At 38.8% G+C, this 13,595-nt stretch overlaps 1 protein-coding gene across 1 annotated transcript; it reads right to left on the bottom strand.

The window, feature by feature from the left end:
• Window positions 1-1,032: 1,032 nt before the first annotated feature.
• On the bottom strand, window positions 1,033-12,871 carry pkp1b (plakophilin 1b). Its single transcript, XM_061726843.1, has 13 exons — window positions 12,621-12,871; window positions 11,380-11,462; window positions 9,191-9,588; window positions 8,949-9,090; window positions 7,438-7,645; window positions 6,790-6,958; window positions 5,464-5,581; window positions 5,084-5,260; window positions 3,957-4,127; window positions 2,531-2,684; window positions 2,214-2,400; window positions 2,034-2,118; window positions 1,033-1,681 (listed from the first exon to the last, which is right to left on the bottom strand). Exons 1-13 carry the CDS (start codon window positions 12,817-12,819, stop codon window positions 1,607-1,609), a joined length of 2,166 nt encoding a protein of 721 aa, XP_061582827.1. The 5' UTR covers window positions 12,820-12,871; the 3' UTR covers window positions 1,033-1,606.
• Window positions 12,872-13,595: the final 724 nt, after the last annotated feature.

Here is a 13,595-nt window from a genome sequence, read left to right as displayed (position 1 = left end):
ATTTGTTTATGGTTCGGGCCCGGGGCGGGAAGCCCCCCACCCTGACGGTTTGCAGGTCAGGGCTGTGTATGAAAGTCTTGTTTGTTTTAGTTTTTTTTAGTGTGCAAGAAGGACAGCTGGAAGATGCTGAGGAGATATTCACGGAACATGACAAAAAAGGGTTACAAACCACACAGAATGGGACTAGGCCGTTTTCGTTGTAACAATGAAACACAACCTGCTATTTTATTTTTTCTTTTAAATGCAATTTTCTGTCAAATTTATGAGCAGCAAAAACACACAGTGTATTTTAACCCCACTTGTGTGCAGGCCAGTTTGGACTTGATTTAAGTGAATGCTTAAGCTAAAGCGAGACAGGGTGGGAATACGTTACACCTTGGTCCGTCAATATTTGGGTGTAGATTATCTAAAAAGACAAAAAAATAAATTTGGATGGATTATTTCCAACCTAGTGCTGATTCTTATTTTATAGACAAATAAATGAAAAACCCCTCTTTTCATAAAGCCCTTAATTTTGTTCTTCAATAAAGATTGTTGCCGGTTGTGGTACTGGTAGAAACCATAAATCATGCATTCTTTGTTTTGCTTTATTACTTTAAATAGGCTGGATTTGTGGCTCCCGTATCATCAGTCTTGTGTAAATGTCCACGTACGAGGACATACATCACTTTTGCCTTTAACGCAAATGATAATGAAAAAAAAAAGGATAATTTGCACCACAAGCCTCATAAATCTAAATGTTACGTAGGCTAAAATCTCTTAATTTCCTCGGGCCTTTTTCAAAGATATGAGCAATAACATGACTAGTTTTCCCGCTCAGAATTTGAGAAACAGTCATCATTAGAGTGAAGATTAGGCTGGAGATTAAGGTGTAGGTGAAAAGGCAGGTTTCGCAGAGGTGCTTCAAATTGAACATCGAAAATCCAAGTGATGTCACCTGATGTAAGAGAAAAAGGTGTGACAAATCTCTTTGGCGCCAGATAAAAAAATAACCGCAGATGATTAATAATCAAGTCATCGTCTGATCACGAGTTTCTTCACCTTTTCAACTCAAAGATGTCTACCGACTTTATTGCTACAATTTTTGACAACAGATTTCAAGATTGCACATGATTAGAAAATACAGATGCCACCGACAAAATGTTTCTTTACAAAACGGTAATCAAAAAAATAATGCTTTGCTACTTAAGACGTCAACAGAGAACCTTTTTTTCTGAAGGTTCATTCTTCACGAAAACTTGATTTTAAACTGTTATTAAATGATACTGTATTTCAGTGCAAAATACAACCCATGTGTGCTTTTATGTAATACTAGAAGCTCAATTTGAAAACCAAAATTACAATAAAAAACATTAGTGTCAAAACTAAAACTAACGTATGCTATTACTGCCACGTAACCATCACCCTCTTCCCTATGAAAACAATGATAAAGAAGCAGACGAATGCGAAAGATATATAGGGTTTATAGATTATAGATAAACATCTGAGTTATGTTTGTGAAATGGAAGAGGAAGCTGGTCAGCCACGATGTTTCCTTTGGATGTGCAGGAGCTGAGCAGGAGTGTTACTTCAGGGCAAACTGTCAGAGGTCCATTAGCTTGTGGTGTTACTCAACCACTTGAGCCGACCGCTGTGCCGCCACGGTAATGTCATTGACGAATGAGGACTTGTTCATCCCTTGCTGCAGGACAAATAGAGACGCTGAATTAAAGTTTTTGCAACTTACAAGAAGTGGCAAATTCACAACAAATTTGGAGTTAAAATGTATTTTCAGCGTGGCTGTGTAGTTTTGCTCATGTGCGAAATAAATAAATAGAGAATCTGACACAGGATTAATCAAACCTGACTAACTACATTCTTCAGCTTTATCAGATGAATCTCTTTTTTTTCCTGCCTTCCCTGAGAACACAGCCTGATCCTTCAGCCGTTCTCCTCATTTCTCACGAATAGCAGAGTGAGGCGTGGACTTTTGTGTCTGCTCCAAGATCCCGAAAGGACACACCCAAACCCTCACGTGCTGAGCTGTGACTCACCTTTTTTAGAAAGCTTTGTAAATCTTTGTCTGACCAGATTTTGTAGAGAAGAAGGGCTGCAGCTTTGCGGGATTTGGGGAAATATCTGAAAATGTGGACATAAAATAAGCCATATAATCGGCATATTTGTTTTAAGCACATTTCCGAGCATCGTTTCCGTCTGCGCACACGTCATCTTACATGTTTTGGCTGAGGTCATTCAGTGATTTTACGAGATTGTTGGTCAACAACGTCTTGCTCATCTCGGGCTCCTTCATAAGCAGAGAGCTGGCGGACTGGCACGCCATGGCCAGGGTGTCATCTGACTCATTCCCTTCCTTTGTGCCTTCGCCGAGGAGGCCAAGCAACGGTGGGAGGGATTTTCGAGCTGCAGTATCAAGGCAGGACAAAACACAGACTGTTTACCAAAAGCAAACACCTGTAAAACTGCGTGCGGTTGTGCAAACTAACAGACTAGGTGTAACGATGAGTTTATAGTTTCGACACCTGCCTCTTACCAATTGCACTGTGCAGGTTCGGGTTCTTAGTCAAGTTTCCGAGCAATCCCACAGCGCTCTTCTGCAAGTTGACTTTGTCTGACTTTATAAGCGGGGTGATGACGGGCAGGCCATTCAGTTTCTGAACAATGATCTGGCTCATTACACTGGGGACCTGTCAAAATAGTACAAATACAACAAAATTGAAATAAAAGCATTTTTTTTGCATTTTTGTTTCTTTTCTCATTTATATGTGTTTATATTATTCAATAAATATTTCCTTCATTGATCATATGCAAATGTATAATTTTTTTTCTTGGAGATTTTTTTTTTTTCCAATTACTTATTTTTTTTAATACATTTATCATTTGACATTTTTCTTTGAGCTTTATGCTTTCTTTGACTCATTTGTCTTTTTTTCCTGTTTGATTTCTGCTTTTCTGAAAGCTTTCACTCTGAGCCAGTCAAGTCCGAGACAAGAATAAGTAGTCATGTTAGATAATCTTAATATATAGTGCATTATATGTAGCCTACATGGTCTAAATTAAAAGTTTCTTCTCACTTGTGTGAGGGACAACTAAACTTCCTGCATCATTGAAAGAAAAAGCGTTGTAGGTAGGGATGGGCGGTATGGACTAAAAAATGTATCACGATAATTTCTGTCATTTATCCCGATAACGATAAAAATGACGATTAAAAAAAATACCAATTCAACTCCTCTTTAAAGGGGACCTATAAATCTATCACCACATTCAGTCTTTGGAGCCCCCAAAACAAGTTTTCGTAGCTTATAAAATCACAAAGTAGAAAAAACATACAACTTGATAAATAAAGAAACAGGACAAATAAATAAAAGTTCACTGAAAATAAAACCCTATCAGTGATGACCTCTTCTAATATAAATAAAATGTACAAATTAACCTGTGGTTGGAACATGCCACAAACTAGATACTATTGCAATTTTTTTTCCTAATAGTCAAACGTTATATCAAAATGTAACAACCATTTCCTTCTGTTTTTGCAGACTCTGCATATAATAGATGATGTTTGCTCCTCGTCACTCTTTTTAAATACAAACCAGTTCCAGATAACGGAGCTGGAGCCTAGTTTAACAACGAACTCCTCGCTCTCAGATCCGCCTTCCGCCATGTATGTTACACAAAAACGTCATCAATGGGAATTTATCATTTTTACCGCGAGATGACAAATTCTTACTGTGGGGATTTTTTTTGACGGTATATCGTGAACGGTAAAATATCCCCCATTCCTAGTTGTAGGTCATGTCTTCACAGGGTAGGAATAATTTTTCCTAGACCTTTATTTTTCCACTGTGTCGCTGATGCAAATTGTAAAATTTAAACCTTGATAAGATTATTTTTATTTATTTATTTTTGTTACTACTCAAAAGTGCTCACGGTTCGTGACGGCACATTTTATTCTTCCTTACAATGCCTTCGTGTGCGGTGAGATTCAGCAGCGTCCCACAGCAGACTTCCTGTGTTTCTTCTCGCTGGCTGGAGCCGAGCAGCGACAGGTAACTCTGCAGCGTTTTGGAGTGGATCAACCAGCCGGCCCCGGTGGGATGTGGGTCTTCCACAACCGGGAAGTCAAAGTGACGCTGAATTAGGAAAGAAAAGCAGATCATTCTCACGTGTACCTGTCCATGTACCCGGCCTTCCGTGACTCTGTATCATTAATTTTAATCATCATCATTTTGGACGCCGGTGTCATTATCATTTGAACGCCACTCTACTTTTCACAGTTCATTTACAACAAGCATTCATACGCATTTATATTTGAATGCAGCTAATTATTTTACAAAAATATTGCACAGTTACACTTAATCTGTTATTCTAACAAGGCTGCTAAATGAATGAGACGTCTTTGTACAGTCAACAGTGAAGATGTTGCTAAAAGATGTAGTGCTCCAACTTAAGTCCTCCTTGTTTTCTTTGCACTGCAGGTCATAGCTGGGTGTGTCTATCTAATCGTATCCCAAAGTATAAGACCTCTTTTGGTGAGTCTGTCTTTTCTGTGAAGGGTGCAAAACTCTGGAATTCTTTACAGACTAATTTAAAATTAGAAACGCGTGGCAATATTTTCAACAGAGGACTCAAACTATGGCTCAAATTTAAACAACGGTGCCTACATGAATAGGTCAGGTCTGGTTCTGCTCTTGAATGTTGTCTTTGCTTTATATCTTATGTCATCCTCTAATTTTATTGTATATTTTATTGTCTGTACTTTTTTAAAAGCCTCCTGTGGACAAGTGTTGCAAATTAGCATGTATGCTAAAACACTCAAACAGTGCATTTGGTTTGTCCTATGTAATTGTGATGTCCATACCAAATAAAGAAATAATAAAGAAAATAATAATAATGCTCATTGATTGGATGGCCATGATTCAACAGATAATTAATCTGACAGACGTCCAAGAATGACATCACAAACTCTAATAGTGCTGCCACTAGTCTCTCAAAATGTCAGAATGTAATTACAAAGTACGAGTCTAGACAAACTGTCAAGTTTGAAAGTAGCGATCAAAACGTTTACCGATGACATCATCTCCCTCACCTCAGTCTCTGAGACTTTGCTCTGTGCACTGAAGCAGCCGACGGGACTGGCGTTGCTTTCACCCTGGTTCTTGATAACCGTCTTGGCCAGAGCCGTGATTCTGCTGAATAGCGCCGGAGCCTCGGCCTCCAGCTGGAACGTGAGGTTGTGCAGGATGCACATGCAGTTTTCCACAGACTAAGGACACAAGGCACAAAATATAAGGACTCGTGTATTTGTTCTCACAGTGTCGTGAAATTCATCACGAAGGCTTCAGCTGAATAACTTTCAAGGCTCATGTTATTTTCAAGGTGTCTGCATTTGACCAATAACTGAAATAAATAATGTAAGTTGTTCTTAAAAAAATACAAATTTAAAACAGTATTTTCTTCCCTTGTTACCTCATCATCAGGTTTTTCTGCATCCACCCGGTCTTTGATGTAACTGACTAAAGAGTCGACCAAGCCCCGGCATTTCCTCATCGCCTGTCGGCTGCTTTGTTTTGCACTGCTGAGGTTTCTGTTAAAATCCAGATGCAAGACATGAGAAAATGTGTAAGGAATTACAGATTAATCATATAAAATATGTTGGTGACAAACTCATCCAACGCAGTTTTAGTCGGGTAAGTATGGAAATAGAAATGCAGTCCTTTAACGTAAAGCTAAGTACTGTGCTTTACTGTTACCGTCACATTTATTTATCTGGCTGAATTAAATGTAAAGGGCTGTATTAAAGAGATTTCTATGTACACACAGTATATGATGTTTTTTCTGTGAGATGAAGCAGTATAAATAAGATAACTGCATGTAAGGTATCATAAAAAGGAGTTCACATTCTTTACCTAGCAGCTGTGCGCTGTTGCAGTAAATACAATAGGTTATATAATGCTGCTTTTATCTGTGACAAGTGACTACGTTCATGCTTTTAGTCAAAGTTGCAATATGAGCGACCAAAGTTCTTTAAACCACCGAGTGGATTCTTCAGAAGCAGCAGAGCCGAGAGAGAAACATTTTTTCGACATTTAGAAAAATTATTTTTAATAAAGATATCAGAGGATAATAAAGAAATAAAAAAAAAGTTTAAAGTTAGCATTAACGAAAACATTAAAATTAAGTGGGACATTTCAGCTGAATGTATAAACATCCTTTATGCTCTAAAATGAGCAGAATGTTACTGTAAATCAAACCCAATAAAACACTTCTGACACAAACAATGTGCTCACAGACTGCGGAAATGCCCAGTGGTGAACTTTTAAACCTCATTTTGCTGTTGTATTTATTTGATACAAATATGTATCTTATTAAATAGTAATATTAGAATTAAATAACTTTTATTTATTTTATAATGTATTTTATGTCCGGTGCTTTGGTAGATATGTGTCTACAAGAGCTCTGAAATATAAACACGGCTTTGCCTTTTTGTCAGTGGAGTCGAATCACAAGCCAGCCTACCAACGACGCACACATCAAATATTTAACAAGTGAAACCAGTGGTTTCAGGTACGGCCGTAAAGCCGTATAACTACTATACTCAGGTGTGTTAGTCTGCCCGCTCTCGACTAATCTAATCTTTTACTTGGTGACTAATTCCAGCTTTTCTAACATGTAGCCAGCCAGCCAGCTCATGTACTCCCATTAAACTACAGGAAGATAATCACAAATAACCAGAAATGAAATCAAACACGTTAGTCACACGGCTCCGCACTGTTTTTTTGTTTTTGTTCTTACTTAAGACATCCTGTGGTGTGAAAGAAGACATCGGGGTCTCTGCTTTTATCGTTGCTCCGCTTAGGAGTCGCTGTGTAAGGCAGGATTACACGCTCCACCAACGCTGGCAGAGCGATCTTCAACAGGTCCGGCCTCAGGTTGTCTGCAGAGGACAAATTCCACAAAAGACCTGGAAAGAAGAAAAAAAAAGGTCATAAAGAAACTGTTCAATCAGTATTGCAGTTAAATATCTATTAACAGGCAGTCGAAATGATAAGATTATATGTAGGCCTATAAACTTTTGTCAATTACTTTCATCACAAGCAGAATTCTTCCTAACGAGGTTTGTCACCTTGTAACGTAACATAACTACATTCTCAGGAACTGTGTGATATCCAGGTGGAATCAATGTGACTTGGTCAGCTTCGGTGCTTCTCTTCTACAAGCAGTTTTAACATTTACAAAATCATATCAGCATTAAACTGAATCCCTGAAACTGCACCATATGGACTTTGATATGGTTCCCCGAGCACCAGCACTACTACGCAGGACATGAGAAAGCAGCAGGATTGTGTAACAGTTCACACAAGCGGCTCTTTGTCCAACTTGGTTTGCTGCGGCACGTATCTGTGCGTATTGAGTTTTCCCGTTTTGAGCCCGGGCAGGTACCTGTAAGCTGTTTGTGCAGCTCCAAAGAGTCGGAATCTCTGAGCTGAGCCACAGCTTCTGTAATGCCCCCACAGCGACGTATCTCCTCTTTGTTTTTGTCGTTTTTAAAGGCCAGGTTCCGGAGGGCAGCGGTGGCTGTTTGGCTGACCTGGGAGCTGGAGGCGTGAAGCAGAGCCACCAGCGGCGGGATGCCATTTAACTGCAACACCTGCAAGACAACAGAGCTGCAGGATTAACACAGAAACTTTCTCAATTCCTCACATCTGAAATACACTGCCGATGTTAGGTCTGGTTTCAAGTATTAAACAATGCCTCAGTTTGAGATATTCAAAGTTAAATCAGTGACAACACTAACTGAGACCCAGGCAGTGCAGGACACTTAAAAAAAGAAACACCTTTTTAATGCATATTGAGATTAAAACTCCTCAATGGTTATTGAATTGAACTAATTTTGATTAGGACTGCAAAGGGGGAGATCGTTTCAGGAAATTGTAAATGGCATGTTAAGACAAGGAATTTTAGAAATATTAAACTTTAAAATTAAATTGTGTGTGTGGTGTTGTTGTTTGTAAAGTCCAGTTAGAAAAGAAATCCTCTAAAAACACTAATATAATGCGCAGACATTGCAAAATGATGGGATATTCTGGGGAGGGTTAAAATTATTTACAACTGGTGACTACAAGGCAAATGAATAAAAAGAAGAAACAGCACAACAGAGTCAATATTTCATGTCACCATGGTAACTAGCCTCTTAGACTGTAGTTAATTCACATGGAACATTTCCAACTTTGAAAATCTTCATCAGTTTCCAACCCGACCAAGTATACAGTTTAAGATCAGCGGACTTTTTCATCAGGGCGTTAGCCTTTTTTTTTCTCTCCCTCTCTTGCTCTGTAGCTCTCAGCAAATCCCGTGCTGGATTCATATTACCTACAAAAACACATGAAGCTCTCACATTTATTTTGATTAATATCAGCTTCACTTTTTACCCTCCCCACACTGAATCAAAAACAACAGGCCGCTGCCAATGCAATCATTTCATAACCCCCCCTGCTGCAAATTAAATATCTTTCTCATTTAATATATAAAGTGCAGCAGGGTTCTGGCCTGAGGAAAGACACCGACTGCCCACTGCAGTTCCTCGGTGACTCATAGTTTCATGCTCCACCTGCAGTTACTGCAGTGTCATCAAATAAGCTGAAATCTTGATGGTTGAAAGTTGAATAAGCTCTGAGCATTTACTATTTACAGGAATAATACAGAGTGTAACAGGTCCTCGTGCAATAATATATGAGAAACTCTATAAATGCTGCAGAGTTTCCAGTTTGTTTGAGGCTCTTTTGGAGTTTTAGTTGGTGTAAAAGTAGACTATTAAGGTCCACGGCACATAAGCTTGTATATAATAAACAACCTTATTCATTTATCCAAACGTGTGGAATGTCTCAGGTAAAGGCAGTTATAAGCATCTTAACATTACTGTTAGATAATAGTGCAAGAACAGAATAAAGCACCTCCTCTTTTGCTTTGTCCTGAAGGAACGTGTTGTGTTGGATGTACGAAGCTCCACAGAACTGATATTTCTCATCCTCGCTGGAAAGAAACTCCACAGCCTCCTTCATAGTGATATCAGTGACTCCACCGTTTCCATTTATCCTGTGAGGCGGGAAAAACAAACCTCCCATTATCAGCATGTGAGCAGAATTTGTCCATTAAAACATCGTATTTGAAGCAGGTCAGTTATTTTCCCACTAACCCGGTCTTGGGCGTTGCCTCGGTGATGGAAGGCCTGGAGCTTGTTTTGCTCCTGTCGGCTCGACTGCATAAGAACTGGCTGTTGGATTTGGTCAGATTGGAGCCATTTGCAACAGGCACCTGAGGCTTGGACATGGTGTTTGTTATGAACTGACTGGTGCTCCTTTTCTTCAGGTAGGTCTCCTGATTGGAGACGATTCTCTGTGGTGGGAGAGAAGGCTGTGGTACGGAGAAGCGCCACCCCAGATCAGGCTCGCTGCGGCTGCTGCGGTTCTGAGCAACCGCACATGAGGTGAAAGGAGCGTAATCCCTCTCATGGTAGTAGGTCGAGTGTCTGCTCACACTGGATCGTTGGGAGTTGTTGACTATCGGTCGGGAAACAGTCTTATCTACGCCGAACTGCCAAGCCAAGGAAAACAAGTGTGTCATAACAAAAAAAACACAATTTCACTCAATCCTTTATTTAACCAGCATTTGTAAATGCTCAATCAATTAGTGAAAGATTATTTTACCTACAGTACCACCCTGTGGTGCAAAAGGTAGAGGGACAATTACACTTTTTTTTTTTAATTACTGTTCGATTGGCCAAAAGTTGAGATAAAAAGTACAAAAAACACACAGCAGACTGCACATCTCTGCCTGGAACAAAGAAAAAAAAAACCAAAGCTTAATAAAAATCATTACAAATGCAAATTTGACTAACTAGACAAATAAATTCAACCAGATGACAGAGAGACAGATAAATACATGAATATGTTTTTTTTTTTTAATAATAATTCTGCAACGATTAATCTGACGCACAAGTTCTCAGAAAGTATTTCCTTCAGTCAAGGATTCTTTTAGAAATTGAAATAATAATAATGATATAATGCAAAAGTCTTATCTACAAAATCCCTCCATTCAACTGACTGCTGAGAAAATTTTGTAAGGCTTCTAAACCCATTTAGCTGATTAAACAGCAAAACTGTACATTTTAGACAAAATGCCCGGTCAGTTTCCAATTTCACTTTTCAAAATAAGAGTAGTCACAATCATTTTTTATCCTTAATGAAAGACATCAGTGATTTGGGTATCTTATTTGACAAAATCAAGTATTTCAAGAAAACCTGCAATATTCTGCAAATGCGTTCGAGAGATCTATCAAAGCCTGATCTTTGCAACACGGGCTTATGGAAGAAGATCTTGAACTTGAGCTAATGGTGCTTATCTGGCTGTGAAGATTACAAAAGCCTTTTTCTAGAGTTTGGACTCCAGCAATCCACTGTCTGATAGATTACAGACAAAACGAGAAGATTCACGGCTGCTGTTATCTTTGCTACCTGTAGGCACCCGCTAGAGCTCACTCTTTCCCAACAGCAAGATGACTGTAGGGAAAAATATTTAGGAAAAGGAAAACACTGCATTACAGGAGTAAGAGCCTTTCCCTATAAGGTAGTATCATGGTTTGTGCTGGATGGATATCATGGATGGTGCTGACTCAGAGACAATGTAGGCTGTCATCTTTGATGAATCAGTGAATTTCAAGTCATAGTAGTAAATTAATTTGAAAAATATCGGGACATTTGTTAATGATCTCCAAATTAAAAGTTAGTCATGCTACCCTGATAGATCACACCCACATCTAGAAAGATGCAGGATGTAAGATGTAGCTGCAGAGCAAATTTAAATTAGCCAGCGGCACATCTAGTTTTCCAAGCTAAGGTCATGTACTTAAACAAAACATTTCATAATAACATGTATACCATAAAATGGTAAAAGAAGAGTAAACTTAGCTTTATTATAAATTAGAATTCATCCGAGCTGACATGCAGAACTGATGAAGAGTTACTGGAACTGGATTGGAGCGGGATTTACTGCTCCATGAGAGAATTACATCAGATACTGAAAGCAAAGGTCCACGTAACTTTTGATAAGCACCACTATACTCATAATGTTAATACTGATTATTAACTTCAATACTTTACTAACACTGTTGTGTAATTATAGAGTAAAGGCTCTATGAAATACCTCTACCTGTGTGATAAACAAAGGTTTTGAAGGCAGAATCTTTGAATCTCAGTGAATGTTGCACTGTCGGCTCACATCACCGGAAGATAAAGCAACTAGCAGAGTCACTCCATGCTCATCGGTGAGATTAAGAAAGTTAGATTTTAAGAGAACAGAAAAGACAGATATCAATTAAAAACTCACATTTTTAGAGACTCCATTGACGAAGAAGACATTTCCATTTGATGTGCTTGACTTCTCTAGGAACACAGGATCGTACGAAGGGCCTGGGCGGAAAGGTTGGAGATTTTCAGATGTTATCTAGTTGACACATCAGCCCTTATATCAGAGATTTATTGCCCTGTAAAGCCACAAAAGTTGTTCCTTTTCCAAATAGCATGATTTATGCATTTAGCTTAAAGGTATTTATGTTCAACAAGTAACAAAGTTAAAAACATGAAAGATAAGAGCACGAATGAACCTGTTTGGATTCTCACTTTCACTTTATCAGTAAAAGTCACAGAATCCTTCAGTTTGATAAGCAGCATATTGTTTTGACAATGTTACTTGATCCTGTATTTTAGCTGAATGCTGATTGTGAAGATAATCTGACACTCGTTGCTTAATAATTCATTTCAATCGTTTTCGGGGGGTATTTTTTTAAATTTTGTATGACATTTAGAGAGTATTCAGGATAACAAGTGCTTCCAAAGACCTCCTTACTGCTCACTGATTTATAGTTTATTTATTTACAAATCTGGAACAAGCTGCTCCACAACACTTCCTATAATTTTTATTCCATAAAATGAATCTATAAAAGGCGTGTTAAAGGCTGGGCAAAAATTACATTGGTAAAATGCAAAAAAACATATTTTATGTATGTTTATGCTGAACAAAACCAACAGAAATGGTTGCTAGGTTGCTGAGGAGCACAAACAAGCCAATATGAAACAGCAAAAATACTTTAGCCCTGTCTTGCAATGATTTTGCATTTGTTAATATAAATTATTTTGTACTGATTTTTTTAAAACAGAAGGAGCCTGTCCCAAATGTGGGCCTTTTTTTTTTAGCTGATGACTGGCAGATCATCAACAGAAAAACTGGAGAGGTAATCCTTTATTTTTATTTTTTTTTTAATTATGAAACTATAAAACTGAAACAACGCAGGTTTATTTTTCAAAACTATATGTTGGATTGTAGGGATAGATACAATAGTAGAATATTGGCTAAAGCCTTTTATGGAACAAATTTCTCACTTTTTTTTTTCTTTTTACACAAACTTTATGGTTCAAATTGGAAATGAATGTGAAGAAACAGTGAGAACAACTAAAGGCTGATTTATGGTTCCGCGTTACACCAACGATTTAACGCGAAACCATAAATCAGCCTGAATCAGACTTTAACAGAAACAACCCGACCCCTGCCGCCCAGGGCCCCGCTCCTACTTGTGGGGGACAGAGACGCGGACGCGCCGGATGCGCTCCTGCTGCTGGACGGCCGGGACTTGGTCCTGCGGATGGTCCGCACTTGCTCCATGACGCGCTGCTGTCCGGACCGGTACTGGTTCAAGGACGGCAGGGCCAGAGACGTGTCGTCCACATTCCCGATGGAAATGACCGTTTTCAGCGGGTCCGCGCTCGTCATTTTTGCGACTGTCCAGGCTGCGCAACAGCTTGAAAAGGGGGAAGTGTCAGGCGTCGGTTCTGTGGGAATAAAGCGCACCTTGTCCTGCCCTGCCCTCAGTGCCCTGCCCTGCGATCCAGACCGCGCCCAGAGACGCCCATAGACGCCCAGAGACGCACAATAGACCTGCACGACTGGACCGCATCTGTCACCGATTCTTACCTTTTTTTCTCACTTTCTCTTACAAGCTGCGTGTCTAGACGCATGCTGTCCACAATTTCACCTGAAAGCTGCAAGTAGGTTGTTCTAAAGCCCAACTTATGGAAGAGTATTAGGGCCAGGCAGGAGAAAAATAAAAATAATATAAATAAAAATAATATTTTAGAGGAGGAATATTTTTTTTCATTATGCACTTTGAGAAAAAAGTCGAAATATTGAGAAAAAAGTTGAAATGTCGAGATTAATGTTGAAGTACAATTTCGAAAAAAAAGTCAAAATGTTGAGAAAAAGTCGAAATGTCGAGAATAATGTTGAAGTGTTGAGAAAAAAGGCGAAATTTTGACTTTATTCTTGAAATTGTATTTCAACATTAATCTCGACATTTCGACTTTTTTCTCGAGATTTCGACTTTTTTCTCGAAGTGCACAATAAAAAAAAATCTTCCCCTCTCAAATATTTTTTCCCCTGCATGGCCCTAATACTCTTCCGTACAAACTGGATCCTCACACATGAATTTAGACTTTTTCTTTTCACACCAGTTTTTTTTTTCCTATGCAAATTCGTTTATCTAGCCTAAA

This window comes from Cololabis saira, chromosome 8 (genome assembly GCF_033807715.1).
Source record: "Cololabis saira isolate AMF1-May2022 chromosome 8, fColSai1.1, whole genome shotgun sequence".
Classification (NCBI taxonomy): Eukaryota; Metazoa; Chordata; class Actinopteri; order Beloniformes; family Belonidae; genus Cololabis; species Cololabis saira.
This window is presented reverse-complemented; position numbering and strand designations above follow the sequence as displayed.